At 34.0% G+C, this 13760-nt stretch overlaps 2 protein-coding genes across 4 annotated transcripts; both read left to right on the plus strand.

Annotated features, from left to right (window-relative positions):
* The first annotated feature begins 2665 nt into the window (after positions 1-2665).
* Positions 2666-7730, plus strand: LOC140807601 (uncharacterized). 3 transcript variants are annotated; one of them, XM_073164534.1, is made up of 11 exons: positions 2666-2806; positions 2906-2964; positions 3244-3303; positions 3679-3780; positions 3898-3974; positions 4257-4380; positions 5456-5520; positions 5799-5868; positions 6671-6746; positions 7129-7219; positions 7469-7730. In XM_073164534.1, the coding sequence occupies exons 2-11, from the start codon at positions 2916-2918 to the stop codon at positions 7589-7591; spliced, it is 837 nt and encodes a 278-aa protein (XP_073020635.1). In that variant the 5' UTR covers positions 2666-2806; positions 2906-2915; the 3' UTR covers positions 7592-7730. The 3 variants fall into 3 exon arrangements, with proteins under 3 accessions (XP_073020635.1, XP_073020634.1, XP_073020636.1); XM_073164533.1 differs by having other exon boundaries at positions 2666-2807; positions 2909-2964; positions 7469-7728; XM_073164535.1 differs by lacking the exons at positions 7129-7219; positions 7469-7730 and having other exon boundaries at positions 2666-2807; positions 2909-2964; positions 6671-7104.
* Positions 7731-11167: 3437 nt separating this feature from the next.
* LOC140806781 (uncharacterized) lies at positions 11168-13506 on the plus strand. Its single transcript, XM_073163315.1, has 4 exons — positions 11168-11192; positions 12021-12316; positions 12980-13079; positions 13173-13506. The coding sequence occupies exons 1-4, from the start codon at positions 11168-11170 to the stop codon at positions 13427-13429; spliced, it is 678 nt and encodes a 225-aa protein (XP_073019416.1). The 3' UTR covers positions 13430-13506.
* The last annotated feature ends 254 nt before the right edge of the window (positions 13507-13760 follow it).

Genomic DNA, 13760 nt, shown 5'->3' on the forward strand with positions numbered 1-13760 from the left:
GAAGTAGAATATATGATAGCTACTTAAGCTTACAAGAAGGCAATATGGATTAAAAGGTTATTGGAGGAGATTAGACACAAAAAAGTAATTGTTCATTTGTTTTGCGACAGTCAGAGTACGTTGCACATCGCAAGGAGTCCAGCTTTTTATTCAAGGACTAAATACATTGGAGTTCAATTTCATTTTGTGCAAGAAGCAGTAGACGAAGAAAATGTGGATATGCAAAAAAGATCCATTCAAAGGATAACATAACCAATGTTCTGGCTAAGCATGTGAAGACTGATAAGTTTGAGTGGTGTAGATTCTAAAGTGACATAACATAAACGTAAGTAGGAGGAATGACAAAATTGAAATTATATGTGTTAATGTGTTTGATTTTCAATCAAATCTCTAAGTGAAAGAAATGTAGGCAAATAATAGGTTGGCGGCTGACAACAAATTAATAGTGCCTAGTTCTTTTGAATTATTGTCACAAATTACACAAGTTAAAGGTTTGTCAAAATGGTAGATGATTTTGAAAACGAAAATGCATTCAGACGAGGAATTCCTTCATAATTCAAGTATTTTATTCTAGTTTTTTTCTCGAGTTTGTATTCTTTTGAAAACACAGTGAATCATTATACACCATAAAATAATATACCAATTTTTTTTCATGTTTATCGTGTTTTTTATTTTAATAATTTAGTAAGTTTTCACGAGAATTTCGATATTCAATTTTTTATTTGCTTCATATTTATATATCCAAATTAAACAAGGAGATGTAGCTGGGTTTTTTTTTTTTAAAAATATTATAAATTAATAAAATCATTGTAAAAATATAGCAAATTGTAAAACTTTGTAAAACTAGTATAATCCGGGACTTACTGTCCTGGATTCAATTTTTTTTTAAAAAAAGGAAAAAAAGTTGAGGCTCGGATTTAAAAAAAATAAAAGGGAGATCGGCAACGGTTTGTGAAACCCGTCGCTATTTGCGACGGTTAAATAAAAACGTCGCTATTTGCGACGGTGAAACACAAACCGTCGCTAAGGTAAATCCGTGACACCCTGTCACGTATTCTAAGAAGCATTGTGTGTTTTCTTCCTCTAAGTAGAAATGCGGGTATTCTTTCTATCATCGTTCGAAAATAATTGTTCCTCATATTCATTCTCGCAACATATTTCTTTCATTTGATTTATACGTGCAAAATCCATCTTTTCTACTTCGATCATATATTAATATTATTTGTTGATTTTATCGTCCATTTCATTTGAAGAGATACGAAGATGTAATTATCGCGATTAATATTAAAAATATACTATTTATCTAAATTATACTTAATCATATAATGTTAGTGAACAAAATTATAATTACATTAATACAATATAAATAATACAAACAACATATTAAAGAAATTAATTAAATTACCTTCTCAGACGTAATTATACGGAACTTGTAATATCAACGGACGATGCTAATATCTGAAATAAATGACAAGTATTATAAAAAAAAATTACACAAAAAAATTATTTCTTAATATATAATTATAATATTATCAACGAAATTAAACATTACATTTTCGTATCTCTTAAAATAAAATGAACCATAAAATAAACAAATAATATTAATATATGATCGAAGTAGAAAAGATGGATTTTGCATAGGGATGTCAATCGGGTGGGTTGGGTCGGGTTTCGGATTAACCCACGAATTTTTTTTATTTTTTCCCAACCCGAACCCGAAGCAACCCGAAAACCCCCAACCCGAACACGACCCCGTATAACCCGACTCAACCCGTCTAATCCGCCTAACCCGAATTTTATTTTTTTTTAAATTTTTTTAAAAAAATTTATGAAAAAAATTCAAAAAATAAAAAAATATTTTAATTTAAACATATAATAACAAAATTTCCGATTTAAATTTGAAAGTTTAATCGTAGAAAATTAAAAGTATATTTACTAAATCAAATAAAAAATTGTTAGAAAAATAAAAATATGCAAAATAAATATAAAATGATGAAAATTTATCATATAAATATACAATAAATTTTGTTCAAACATACAATATATAAAAATATAGGTAATTTTTTTTAAAAAAAAAGTTCGCGGGTCAACCCACGACCCAACCCGACCCCGCCTAACATAGCACTAACCCGATTCCACTCAACCCGAACCCGAAAAACCCCAACCTGAACCTGATTTTTTTCTTGTTGGGTCGTGTCGAGTTGACGGGTTGTGTCACATTTTGACACCCCTAATTTTGCACATATAAATCGAATGAAAGAAATAAGTTGCGAGAATGAATATGAGGAAATATTATTTTCGACGATGATGGAAAGAATACCCGGATTTATATGTAAAAGAAGAAAACACATCTTAGAATCCGTGACTGATAGTGTGTCCCGGATTTACCTTAGCGACGGGTTTAGCAAAAACCGTTGCCAAGAGCGACGGTGTTTGTTAAACCGTCGCAAATAGCCACGGTGTTACATAAACCGTCGTCGATCTCCCTTTTATTTTTATTTTTTAAATCCGAGCCCCAATTTCTTTTTTTTTAAAAAAAAAATTTTTTGAATCCGGGACAGTAAATTCCGGATTGTATTAGTTTTACAAAGTTTTACCATTTGCTACATTTTTTAAATGATTTTATTAATTTATAATATTTTTAAAACAAACCCATTGCAGCTGCAGGTGGGACTTTAGTCGCATTTTTTCATCACTGCCATTGACAATGTGTGCTGGATCCTGCTAGTTTTTACGAGTAAATTGAAGTGTACCGTGTACGTTCAGCTTCAGCTTCAGTATTTTCCGACACTAAGCCAACAGTAAAGGTAGTTTATCTATGGCAATATCGGAGGAGAAATTTCACGTTTTTAAAATTATTACCGTTGATCTGAGAATGTTTCTTTCATATTTTCGGCGTGTGTTGAAGGCTTGAGATGGCTTGGTGGGAAGGCGTAAGCGAAACTCGTGTGCTAATCGCACCAGGTATTCCAGTACAGACCGAGGCTGTGTATCTGATATTTAATTCTCTCCGATTTTTGTTTTCCCAGTTCTTGCTTGTATGGTTTACCCCTTTTTCATATGGAGGATTTATTGCTAGTGGTTAATCATATCAGTGAAGCCCTTTGCTTTCAACACATTATTACAGTTGTGAACTAATTTCCCATTCCGTCTCTTTAACGCTTTGAACAGTCTGTCATATATTTTACCCTTATTTTAAATTGTTTGGTTTTTTCCATTTTAGCTTATGATTGCACTTTGCAGATATTTGTACAATAGAGAATCACGTGAATGATTTATTGTCACTCCGGCATCCAAAAACTGGTAACTTTCAGTTTTTGTTCATTGATGTGAGTCACTTGGACTCGAGCAAGAAAATTTTGACAACTCTGCTATATTAATTTTTGTTGATAGACCTCTCTTAAAAAAAATAAAAATGAATTTGTTAATAGATCAGAATTCTGTTATTGGTTCAGTTGTCGTCCCATGATAGTTTTTTCAGCTTTGTTTTCTTGTTTCGGTTTACTTTCCCCTGCATCATCCACTGAGTTAGCAAATTTTTTCTTATGATCTCTATGCTTGCGAGGCTTCAGTTTTCCGCTTCCATTGCTTTGATTTTTGTTTTCTCATGATCTTGGCATTAGACATTGTTGTGCGAAGTTATATAACTGACTTTGATACGATTCATTTATTTGGCAGGGGATGCGACATGCTACCTCTATAATGATGGAGTTCTTCACGAACTTCACTTTTTTAAACAATCTTATGGGTCCTGGTTCCTCGGCGATTATGTTTGTGAAGGTAAATGCATAGATCCTCTTACATATAGAATGACTGGATGGGCATTGTACCGAGTAATTAAAAACCTGCCACCATCTGCCCACATGCTCTTATTACATCCTGGTTTGTTTCTGACAGATGGTCGGTTGTATATTGCCACTCCAGTCGATCCAGTATTCATTCTTTTGCCAATTTTCGAGGAAGCACGGATGAAGGTTTGCAATCATTATTTTTGGTGGTTTTGACTTCTGGATTTTCGAAAGATTTTTTTTGGTTACTCTATCCTTTCTGTAAATGGCTTCTAGTTAGCTCTTTTGCTTGCACCAGTAAATTTTTTCAATTTCAAGCTGAACTAGATTTGATGCATGAAGGTCAAATGCATTTTGCAATTTAAATTAAGATCAACGTTCTTGAGGATTTCTAATGAGGTCAAAAATTTCCTAAGGAATCATTTTTATTCTTCTGAGATTTGGTGACCTCCATTATGCTGGATGCAGAAAGGGGATGATCCAGGGAAATTTAGGCAGCTAGACGAGATAATTTATGTTCCAGGCTTCCCAGGATATCAGTCTCTGTCATCAATGGCCGATAAGACAATGCAAGTAGTTTGTGATGTCAAAGGTACCTTTTTTTTTTTGCATTGGCAACTGTTGAAATGCTTTATATACAGTACAGAGGGACACATATCATTATTAGTTTTTGTTTTTCAACTCGATTAGACACTTGGGTTTTTTTTGGAAGTGAGCTTTTACTAGTTTTTTCACTGTCCGTCCATCTTCCTTGACTCATATGAAAACTATTTTAAGATAGAAATCTAACTCTAGCGGTCTAGCCTTGAAGATGCATTAAAACATCAATGGAATATTTCTTGCATAAGCCATGCTCAAGTTTTTTGAGTTCGAATGGACTTATTAAGTTGTATAAATCAGACTTTGGCTTCAAACTTCCATGTAAGATGCATAGTTCTTTCCTTGTATGATGTACTGTTCTGACAAAACAAAAATGAATTTGTAGACGAACCTTTGTTGAAGTGTGCAGTGAGCTGGTCTTACTAGTGATGAATTAACTGCAAAAATAATTATATGGAACACTTTCTAATTTGCCTAGGCTTACGTCATGCACTTGTTAAGCCTGGTACTTGACATTATTCGTTCCATATAGATTTGGCTAATTATGCTGCATTTCAGTTCTTCTATCCTCTCACAGGGTTTCAGACCTTGGTATTTTATTCATATCCTACAATTTAAATAATTTGTTGAATGTTGGAAGTTCGCAACTTGAATTGAAGGATATGCATCAAATATACAAGTTGAACTCCACGTGTGATTATGAATTTATGATAGAAAATGCTGATGAAGTTGATCTTACATCTCAATTTCATGCGCCTAAGACTCATCTCAATTTCATGCGCCTAAGATTTGTCTCACATGGCATATAGGCCATACAATGTGGGAGATGGGGGTTGGACTGGGAGGGAAGTACATATGATGGGATCTTTGAGAAAATACTAGATGATAATTTGATGTAATCCATCCAATATGTACCAATTTGTCTTTGAAAACTTGATCTACTAGTGTACAAGTATGTGAATACCTCGTTTGTAAATCTCAGGCACCTGAAAGCATTTTACCCTTTCGATAATATTATTGAAAAATGTTTGAAGGATCGTTCCATGTTTTTTTCTCCTCTTGGACAGAATTTGGGTCTAGCAAGTTTTTTAGGCTCAACGATTCAAAGGTACAGATTTGGTTGTGCTGTAAGGTTAGTCTTGACATCCTTTTAAATTAATTTGTGGCTAGTTATTTTACGTTCATTTGACTTTATTCTGAAGACTGATAGTATAACTGTGAATTGAGTTATGACAGACCAAAAATTGCCTTCCACAGGCATTATTAAAAAAAAAACAAATAGAGATTTTCACCTAAAAATAGGATCCTGATAGTCTGTCAATATATAGCAAATTTGCATAAGAAGTTATTCCTTCTCCTCTTCCCCAGTCTTCCTGCTCCTTATTGCTTTTGCACCTTGGTAAATTGTAGGTACGCCAATTGAAGCGCACACTGCCGACACTGGATAAGAATTTTGCTGCTCAAGACGAGAAAGATACATGTATATTTATAGTGAATAAAATTTGAGACTCTTTTCCTTTCAGCTGAATGAATTGACCAAGAGTAGCTCTGAAACAAGAAAGAACATCCTTAAGGCTGGTGGTAGGCTATGAGGATGTTAGAGCATTTACAGCATGGTTTGTTATGTACAACTTGCATGTTTGCAATTACAGGGAAAGAGAAATATTGAAGGATCTAGGAAGAATTTAAAGGGAGCATGATTAAGGAAACTATGGAAATTCACTTTCAATATGCTCGCAAAGTTGTTCGATAAAATTGATTGGGTGAAGGAATCGTATTGATCAATTCAAACTTAAGGATTCTTTTGACCTAGTTCAACTTTTGGATTCAGGTTAATAACTTCACTATGGGAGGCAATGGGGTTAAAATAATATAAACAATAAAAGGTTGTCGGGCCATGTGAAGAAAATAAATGGTCCAAATATAAGGACCAGCGTGTTTGGATGATTGAATTTTATATCCCATAGTGTGGAAATACAACCATGTATTTGATCCAAAGCATTATAGGGCAGCGAGCTTCGCTGTTTGTTTGTTAAGCTTTTTCTGGCGATCATTTGTAGCTCAACTGTTTTTCATGTTGAAGTATGTAATTCGTGAATGGTTCAAACATGCAGTAATTCACCACCTCTATGCTATACTAAATTTTCATCCGTCATTTCATTTACACAAGGACATGAGCATGGGATTTGTCTATCCATATATCATGCACTTTCAGATGCTACGATGTTGAAAGAAAGCCAGCAATAACTGTAGTCCTGATTAACATCTGTTTATGCCAACAGTATTTGATGCAGTGTCAATATTGGGAGAGTACCTGGTGGAAGAGCCTTGGCTGAAACTCCTCTGTGACAAATTACAGTATATCTTTAAGCATCTTAATCTTAGTTTTTTCTTCCAAAGTTTTATATGTATCATGTAAGACAAACAATGGTAATCCACATATTACTTCAGCGTAAAAACTAAATTGTCAAACATTGATAAAGGTAGAATACTAAAGTATTATCTCAAGCCCTTAAAAATACATTACAATATTTATAGTAGATTAAACTTTGTTTATGTTTAAAAAGGGCTGTATCATGGCTCCATTGATATTCCACGGAAAGCTAGAGATTTAAAATATTGCAAAATAACTCAACTATTTTGAAAAATCAAGGATTTAACATGCTCGCGTTTCTTGAGTGACAGCTAAGTCTCTCCTTATCTGTATGTTCCTTTAATACTTTCCTGTTTGCACTTGCAGAGTAAACTTAAATGACAGAAGAAATGCACCAGCAATTGAAATACCCCCAACTTCATCAGGAAGTGATCTTGCCCCATTTAATCCGATACAGGTATATCCACTTACACACTCTGTTTCATGTATGTGAGTAGAGTGTGTGTTGTATAATAAGAGCAGGCGAAGACCTTGTTTCCTTGCTGGGAACTCGAGTTGTTTTATGCTGGCATTTTTTCTTAAACTACAGCCATATGATACATAAAGCAAGCAGCTGAACTGTTATGATCACCGGTAGCTCTAAGCTTAGTTCTTGTGTGTTGACATCATCAAGATTAGGAACTACAAGTGTCTTTTCCCATTGCAGATGAACAATGGCGTCGACAAGAGATCTACCCGAACCACACGACAGGCTAAGAAGACTAAAGTGGAGAAAGATTCACATAATATCAAGGACATGTTTGGTCGGGCTACAAGAAAAGGAAGATGATATCTTCGAAACAAATGCAATGTGGCATCAAAACTAAATAGTTGAACGATGAACACAATCTCAAAATCCCATTTGATTTTTCAGGGAAAAAAGGTGGAAGTGGAATCCTTAATGATTTTGATGTATGGTTGTATCTTATTTATTAAGTTCATATAACGTTCATTCATAATTTGAAGAACTACTTTTTTTTCTTAACTCGTTTTTTATGTGCTCAGCGCCTTTGCTTCTCACAGGTGGAGGTCTGTGTAATTTTATGTACTCTTCCAAATATGAATCGTAATTTGCAGACACGATTTCTCTATAAATGTATATATTTTGGTTGGAATTATGATTTCGATTTTATTATGTTATCTTGATTAACCATTGTTTTTTGTTTATATTTTTTAGATATCTATTATTTTAGGAATAAATATATCAGATAAATTAATGCTTATCACATCGACGGGAAAAGTATATAATTATTTTAGCTCAACTCAAAATTGTATTTTCAAAAAGCCTTATCTCTTAAACATTTTACAATATAGTCTTGTACTATAATTTAAAAATCATATTTTTTTTTCATTTCAAAACTTTTTTTAAGATTAAGATATCTTCATTATTACATTTGATTGAAATAAAACTATTTTTTCAATAAAAAATTATTTTTGCCGAAACAAATTTATTCTATTGTGCATTTTTTAAAATATCTATGCCTAAGTTTCTCTTCAGTTGTCATAAAAAAGTTAAATTTATCCTTGGCAATATCAATATTGAGAGAAGCTCGACCCTTCTGTGATCCAATTCCACTCTACCAACTCTGGTCAGTTTTCTATATTTTCTCTCGGATTTTTTTGCTGATTTTTTTTAAAAAATTATTTGATTTTCATTGTTCATGTGAATGTGTGATTAACGCTAATTTGATGGGGAGAGGAGGAAATTTTAATTGTTGACTGCAAAATTTTGAGCAAAAGGGTGTGTTGAAATGCAGAAATTTCTTACCTTTTCAGTTTTGTTGGACTGCTCAATAAAATGTGGAATAGGAACAGTGGTCGTGTCTGGATGAACCCAAGGCGGAACGAAGCCGTGGGTTTGGGTGGGATAGGGATGATGCAAAGACGATTCAATTGAAAATACTGATAATTTTTTCGTAGTCAATCTAACCATCGAGGAATTACGAATGTTTCTTTTTACTTGTTTGGAAGTGGAATCTGTTGATTTGTTGATTCTTTGTTTTTTTTTCCGTCTTTTTAACCTTTATATGTACTCTTTGAGAGATGCATAATCCCAAGATTTGTTAGATATGTTGATTCGTTAGTGATTTATTAATGAAGTCTTTACACGATTTAGTTTTTGGTTCGACTGTGTAGTGTATTGCTTTTGTCCGAAAGTTCAAACCTTTTTCTTATGCTCTCTCGAGAAAGTGAAAGATATTATTGGAGGATATAGAATGGACGAAGTTGAAGATAGTTTACAGTCGAAAAGGATAGTCTTTGTTACTGTTGGGACTACCTCTTTTGACTCCTTGGCTAGAGCTGTAGATACTGAGGAAGTTAAGGAAGCATTGTTCGAGATGGGATACACCCATCTTCTCATTCAAATGGGGCGCGGTTCATACATCCCAATGAATGTAATGTGAAGTTTTTTTTATGATTTTTTTCTCTTTGATTAACATGTTGATCTTAGTGAATAAATTTATGCTGTCTCTACAATCTAGCTCTAATCGTCTTGAAACATTGATCTCGTAGCTACTAGGTTTAAATATGAAATATAAATATCAGAAAAATCATGGATAGAAGACACTTTAAGCACTGTTTATTTGTGTCACTGTGAAATTGGTGACATTTCTGGGCATCATATTTCATGTTAGTTTCTTTCAATCTTATGCCCACAACAAATGCTCTTGAGTCATTTTTAATATTTGTGTTTGAGCATGGTCTATTCTGCATCCCTCTTTTTTTTTTTTTAGATTGACATGTCATCTCATCTTATTTCTTTTAAGTTTAGTACATCAAATGATTTTAGTGTCCATCCCGTCTTGAATTTGACATCATCATTTTGAAGTGAACGATATTTTGGTTTGAGTTGTTCCTCTGCTGGAGATAGCCAACTAACTCTTAAAGGTGTGATTTTCATGATTTTAGATGTGTTCAATTTTTCAGAGTGAATCTATCTAGAGTTATAGAAAAGTAGAATTTGGACATGCCGAATAGAGTCTATCGAATGTCTTTATCTTGTCAACATGGTTTCATGGCCTACTATTATTTGCAATTTTTACATAATGGCTCTCATTTCCAGTCAGCTGGAGAAGGTGGGTTTGTCTCAGTAGATTATTTTACGTTTTCACCAAGCATTGCTGACCATTTGAGATCAGCCTCTCTTGTTATCAGTCATGCAGGTCAGTCATTTGCTGCGTTTGCTTTACAAACTTCAGAGTTCAGAATGTTGAGGTTTTGCATAAGAGTAGGTCGTCTCCATTCATTTGCCACAACAACTTTAGTTCAGTGCTTATCTTGGGCTTTATTTGTTTATTATTTACGGAAATATTTTCATAGGCAAACATACCCTACTTAGTTTCAAATTCTTGAATCGGAAAAAGCATTATTTTTTCCTTTTCATTTCCCCATTCAAATGTAACTTTTTGCCATTTTGAAGTATGTAATTTTCAATTTACAATATCAACCTATTCTTAATAGAAAGTTAAGTGACCAACTCCAGCGAATGTGGTTCCGGATCAATTGCATCGGTCGGATTTGGATCCTCTACTTCAAAACACTTGAGGATGTACACTTTTTACACGAGATGATCATGTGATCATCTCATATTTCCTGACTTTCTATGTCTTGTACTTTACCACGAGTTTGCATATTATTTGGACTTGATAATTTCTCTGAGTTCTGAAAAACTTAAGACGCTCAAGAGAGCTTATCACCTGAATACAAATAGCTTTACGCTGCTGTCATTAACATATAAAAAAGACAAAATGTTTTCAAGTATTCATTCAATATCTGACTCAGGTTTTTGAAGATGAAAATGAAGCTGCGAAGTACTGTGATTTACTCAAGGGAGGAGGTCAGAATTGTGAGGGTGTTGCAGAGATAGAAGCCTCATCAGTAAGCTAAACGGTTTCGTATAATCCTGACTCAACTCTCTAATGATTCGTATATTCACCACAATCTCCATGCAGGTCTTTGATCTTTGCCGGAAGAACAAGGTACTCGCCGTTCTATTCCGTAGGGGTAGGACGCCTCCTGTACCAGAAAACCAGAAACCTTAAGCTTAACTTGCACGCACGGAAGAGATCCCTTGAGGACCAAGAGGATTTGGTGTGAAAACTGGGGCGTATAGGAGGGTAAATAACTTACGTAACAAATATTGGGTCTAAGATGGTAAATAATACGAAGTTATAACACTGGAAGACCATTGATTTGTATTTTCAAAAAGCCTTATCTCTTAAACATTTTACAATATAGTCTTGTACTATAATTTAAAAATCATATTTTTTTCATTTCAAAACTTTTTTTAAGATTAAGATATCTTCATTATTACATTTGATTGAGATAAAAACTATTTTTTAATAAAAAATTATTTTTCAAAATAATGGAAACAAATGAGTGGGTCTCATGTGAGACCGTCTCACGGATACTAATCTGTGAAACGGGCCAACCCTACCCACATTCACAATAAAAAGTAATACTCTTAACATAAAAAATAATATTTTTTCATTGATGACCCAAATAAGAGATCCGTCTCACAAATTCGACCCTTGTGACCGTCTCACACAAGTTTTTGCCGAAACAAATTTATTCTATTCTGCATTTTTTAAAAATATCTATGCCTAAGTTTCTCTTCAGTTGTCATAAAAAAGTTAAATTTATCCTTGGCAATATCAATATTGAGAGAAGCTCGACCCTTCTGTGATCCAATTCCACTCTACCAACTCTGGTCAGTTTTCTATATTTTCTCTCGGATTTTTTTGCTGATTTTTTGTTAAAATTATTTGATTTTCATTGTTCATGTGAATGTGTGATGAACGCTAATTTGATGGAGAGAGAAGGAAATTTTAATTGTTGACTGCCAAATTTTGAGCTAAGGGTGTGTTGAAATGCATAAATTTCTTACCTTTTCAGTCTTGTTGGACTGCTCAATATAACGTGGAATAGGAAAAGTGGTCGTGTCTGGATGAACCCAAGGCGGAACGAAGCCGTGGGTTTGGGTGGGATAGGGATGATGAAAAGACGATGCAATTGAAAATACTGATAATTTTTTCGTAGTCAATCTAACCATCGAGGAATTACGAGTGTTTCTTTTTACTTGTTTGAAAGTGGATATATGTGGATTTGTTGATTCTTTTTTTTTTACCTGCTTTTTAATCTTTATATGTACTCTTTGAGAGATGCTTAGTCCGAAGACTTGTTAGATTTGTTGATTCGTTAGTGATTTATTAATGAAGTCTTTACACCATTTAGTTTTTGGTTCGACTGTGTAGTGTATTGCTTTTGTCCGAAAGTTCAAACCTTTTTCTTATGCTCTCTCGAGAAAGTGAAAGATATTGTTGGAGGATATAGAAAGGACGAAGTTGAAGATAGTTTAAAGTCGAAAAGGATAGTCTTTGTTACTGTTGGGACTACCTCTTTTGACTCCTTGGTTAGAGCTGTAGATACTGGGGAAGTTAGGGAAGCATTGTTCGAGAAGGGATACACCCATCTTCTCATTCAAATGGGGCGCGGTTCATACATCCCCATGAAGGTAATGTGAAGGTTTTTTTATGATTTTTTTCTCTTTGATTAACATGTTGATCTTAGTGAATAAATTTTATGTTGTCTCTACAATCTAGCTCTAATCGTCTTGAAACATTGATCTATAGCTACCAGGTTTAAATATGAAATATAAATATCAGAAAAATCATGGATAGAAGACACTTTAAGCACTGTTTATTTGTGTTACTGTGAAATTGGTGACATTTCTGGGCATCATATTTCATGTTAGTTTCTTTCAATCTTATGCCCACAACAAATGCTCTTGAGTCATTTTTAATATTTGTGTTTGAGCATGGTCTATTTTGCATCCCTCTTTTTTTTAGATTGACATGTCATCTCATCTTATTTCTTTTAAGTTTAGTACATCAAATGATTTTAGAGTCCATCCCGTCTTGAATTTGACATCACCATTTTGAAGTGAACGATATTTTGATTTGAGTTGTTCATCTGCTTGAGATAGCCAACTAACTCTTAAAGGTGTGATTTTCATGGATTTAGACGTGTTCAATTTTCCAGAGTGAATCTATCTAGAGATATAGAAAAGTAGAATTTGTACATGCCGAATAGAGTCTATCGAATGTCTTTATCTTGTCAACATGGTTTCATGGCATGCTATTATTTGCAATTTTTACATAATGGCTCTCATTTCCAGTCAGCTGGAGAAGGTGGGTTTGTCTCAGTAGATTATTTTACGTTTTCACCAAGCATTGCTGACCATTTGAGATCAGCCTCTCTTGTTATCAGTCATGTAGGTCAGTCATTTGCTGCGTTTGCTTTACAAATTGAAGCACCGCTTTTGATAGTAGAACGATCTTTCAAAATCGAGTCTTCCCTTTTTTGGACAGGTTCAGGGAGCATATTCGAGACCCTGCAACTGAGAAAACCTCTGATCGTGGTGGTTAACGAGGATCTAATGGACAACCATCAAAGTGAGCTAGCAGAAGAACTTGCAGAAAGGAAGCATTTGTTCTGTGCCCGTCCCCAGACACTTTTTAACACCATTTCAGAAATGGATACCGAAAACCTTGTATCATATGAGCTTGGTGACACCTCGCCTGTCGCTAGGTTTATTAACCAGTTTCTGGGTTTCTCTAGTGAATGATTCAATGAAACGAAGAAGGATATACTTCAGAATGTTGAGGTTTTGCATAAGAGTAGGTCGTCTCCATTCATTTGCCACAGCAACTTCAGTTCAGTGTTTATCTTGGGCTTTATTTGTTTATAATTTACCGAAATATTTTCATAGACAGACATACCCTAATTAGTTTCAAATTCTTGAATCGGAAAAAACATTATTTTTCCCTTTTCATTTCCCATTCAAATGTAACTTTTTGCCACTTTGAAGGATGTAATTTTCATTTTACAATATCAACATATTCTTAATAGAAAGTTAAGTAACCAACTCCAACGAATGTGGTCCCGGATCAATTGCA

The sequence above is a fragment of the Primulina eburnea genome, chromosome 12, assembly GCF_022965805.1.
Source record: "Primulina eburnea isolate SZY01 chromosome 12, ASM2296580v1, whole genome shotgun sequence".
Lineage (NCBI taxonomy): Eukaryota > Viridiplantae > Streptophyta > Magnoliopsida > Lamiales > Gesneriaceae > Primulina > Primulina eburnea.

Excerpts from the sequence above, each read along its gene's own strand:
- LOC140807601 (XM_073164534.1), top strand. The coding sequence starts at position 2,916 with ATGGCTTGGTGGGAAGGCGTAAGCGAAACTCGTGTGCTAATCGCACCA. Across the intron at positions 3,781-3,897 it reads CGGCGATTATGTTTGTGAAG|ATGGTCGGTTGTATATTGCC; the intron begins GTAAATGCATAG and ends TGTTTCTGACAG. Across the intron at positions 5,869-6,670 it reads TCAAGACGAGAAAGATACAT|TATTTGATGCAGTGTCAATA; the intron begins GTATATTTATAG and ends TTATGCCAACAG.
- LOC140806781 (XM_073163315.1), top strand. The coding sequence starts at position 11,168 with ATGGAAACAAATGAGTGGGTCTCAT. Across the intron at positions 11,193-12,020 it reads AACAAATGAGTGGGTCTCAT|TCTTTACACCATTTAGTTTT; the intron begins GTGAGACCGTCT and ends TTATTAATGAAG. Across the intron at positions 13,080-13,172 it reads TCTTGTTATCAGTCATGTAG|GTTCAGGGAGCATATTCGAG; the intron begins GTCAGTCATTTG and ends TTTTTTGGACAG.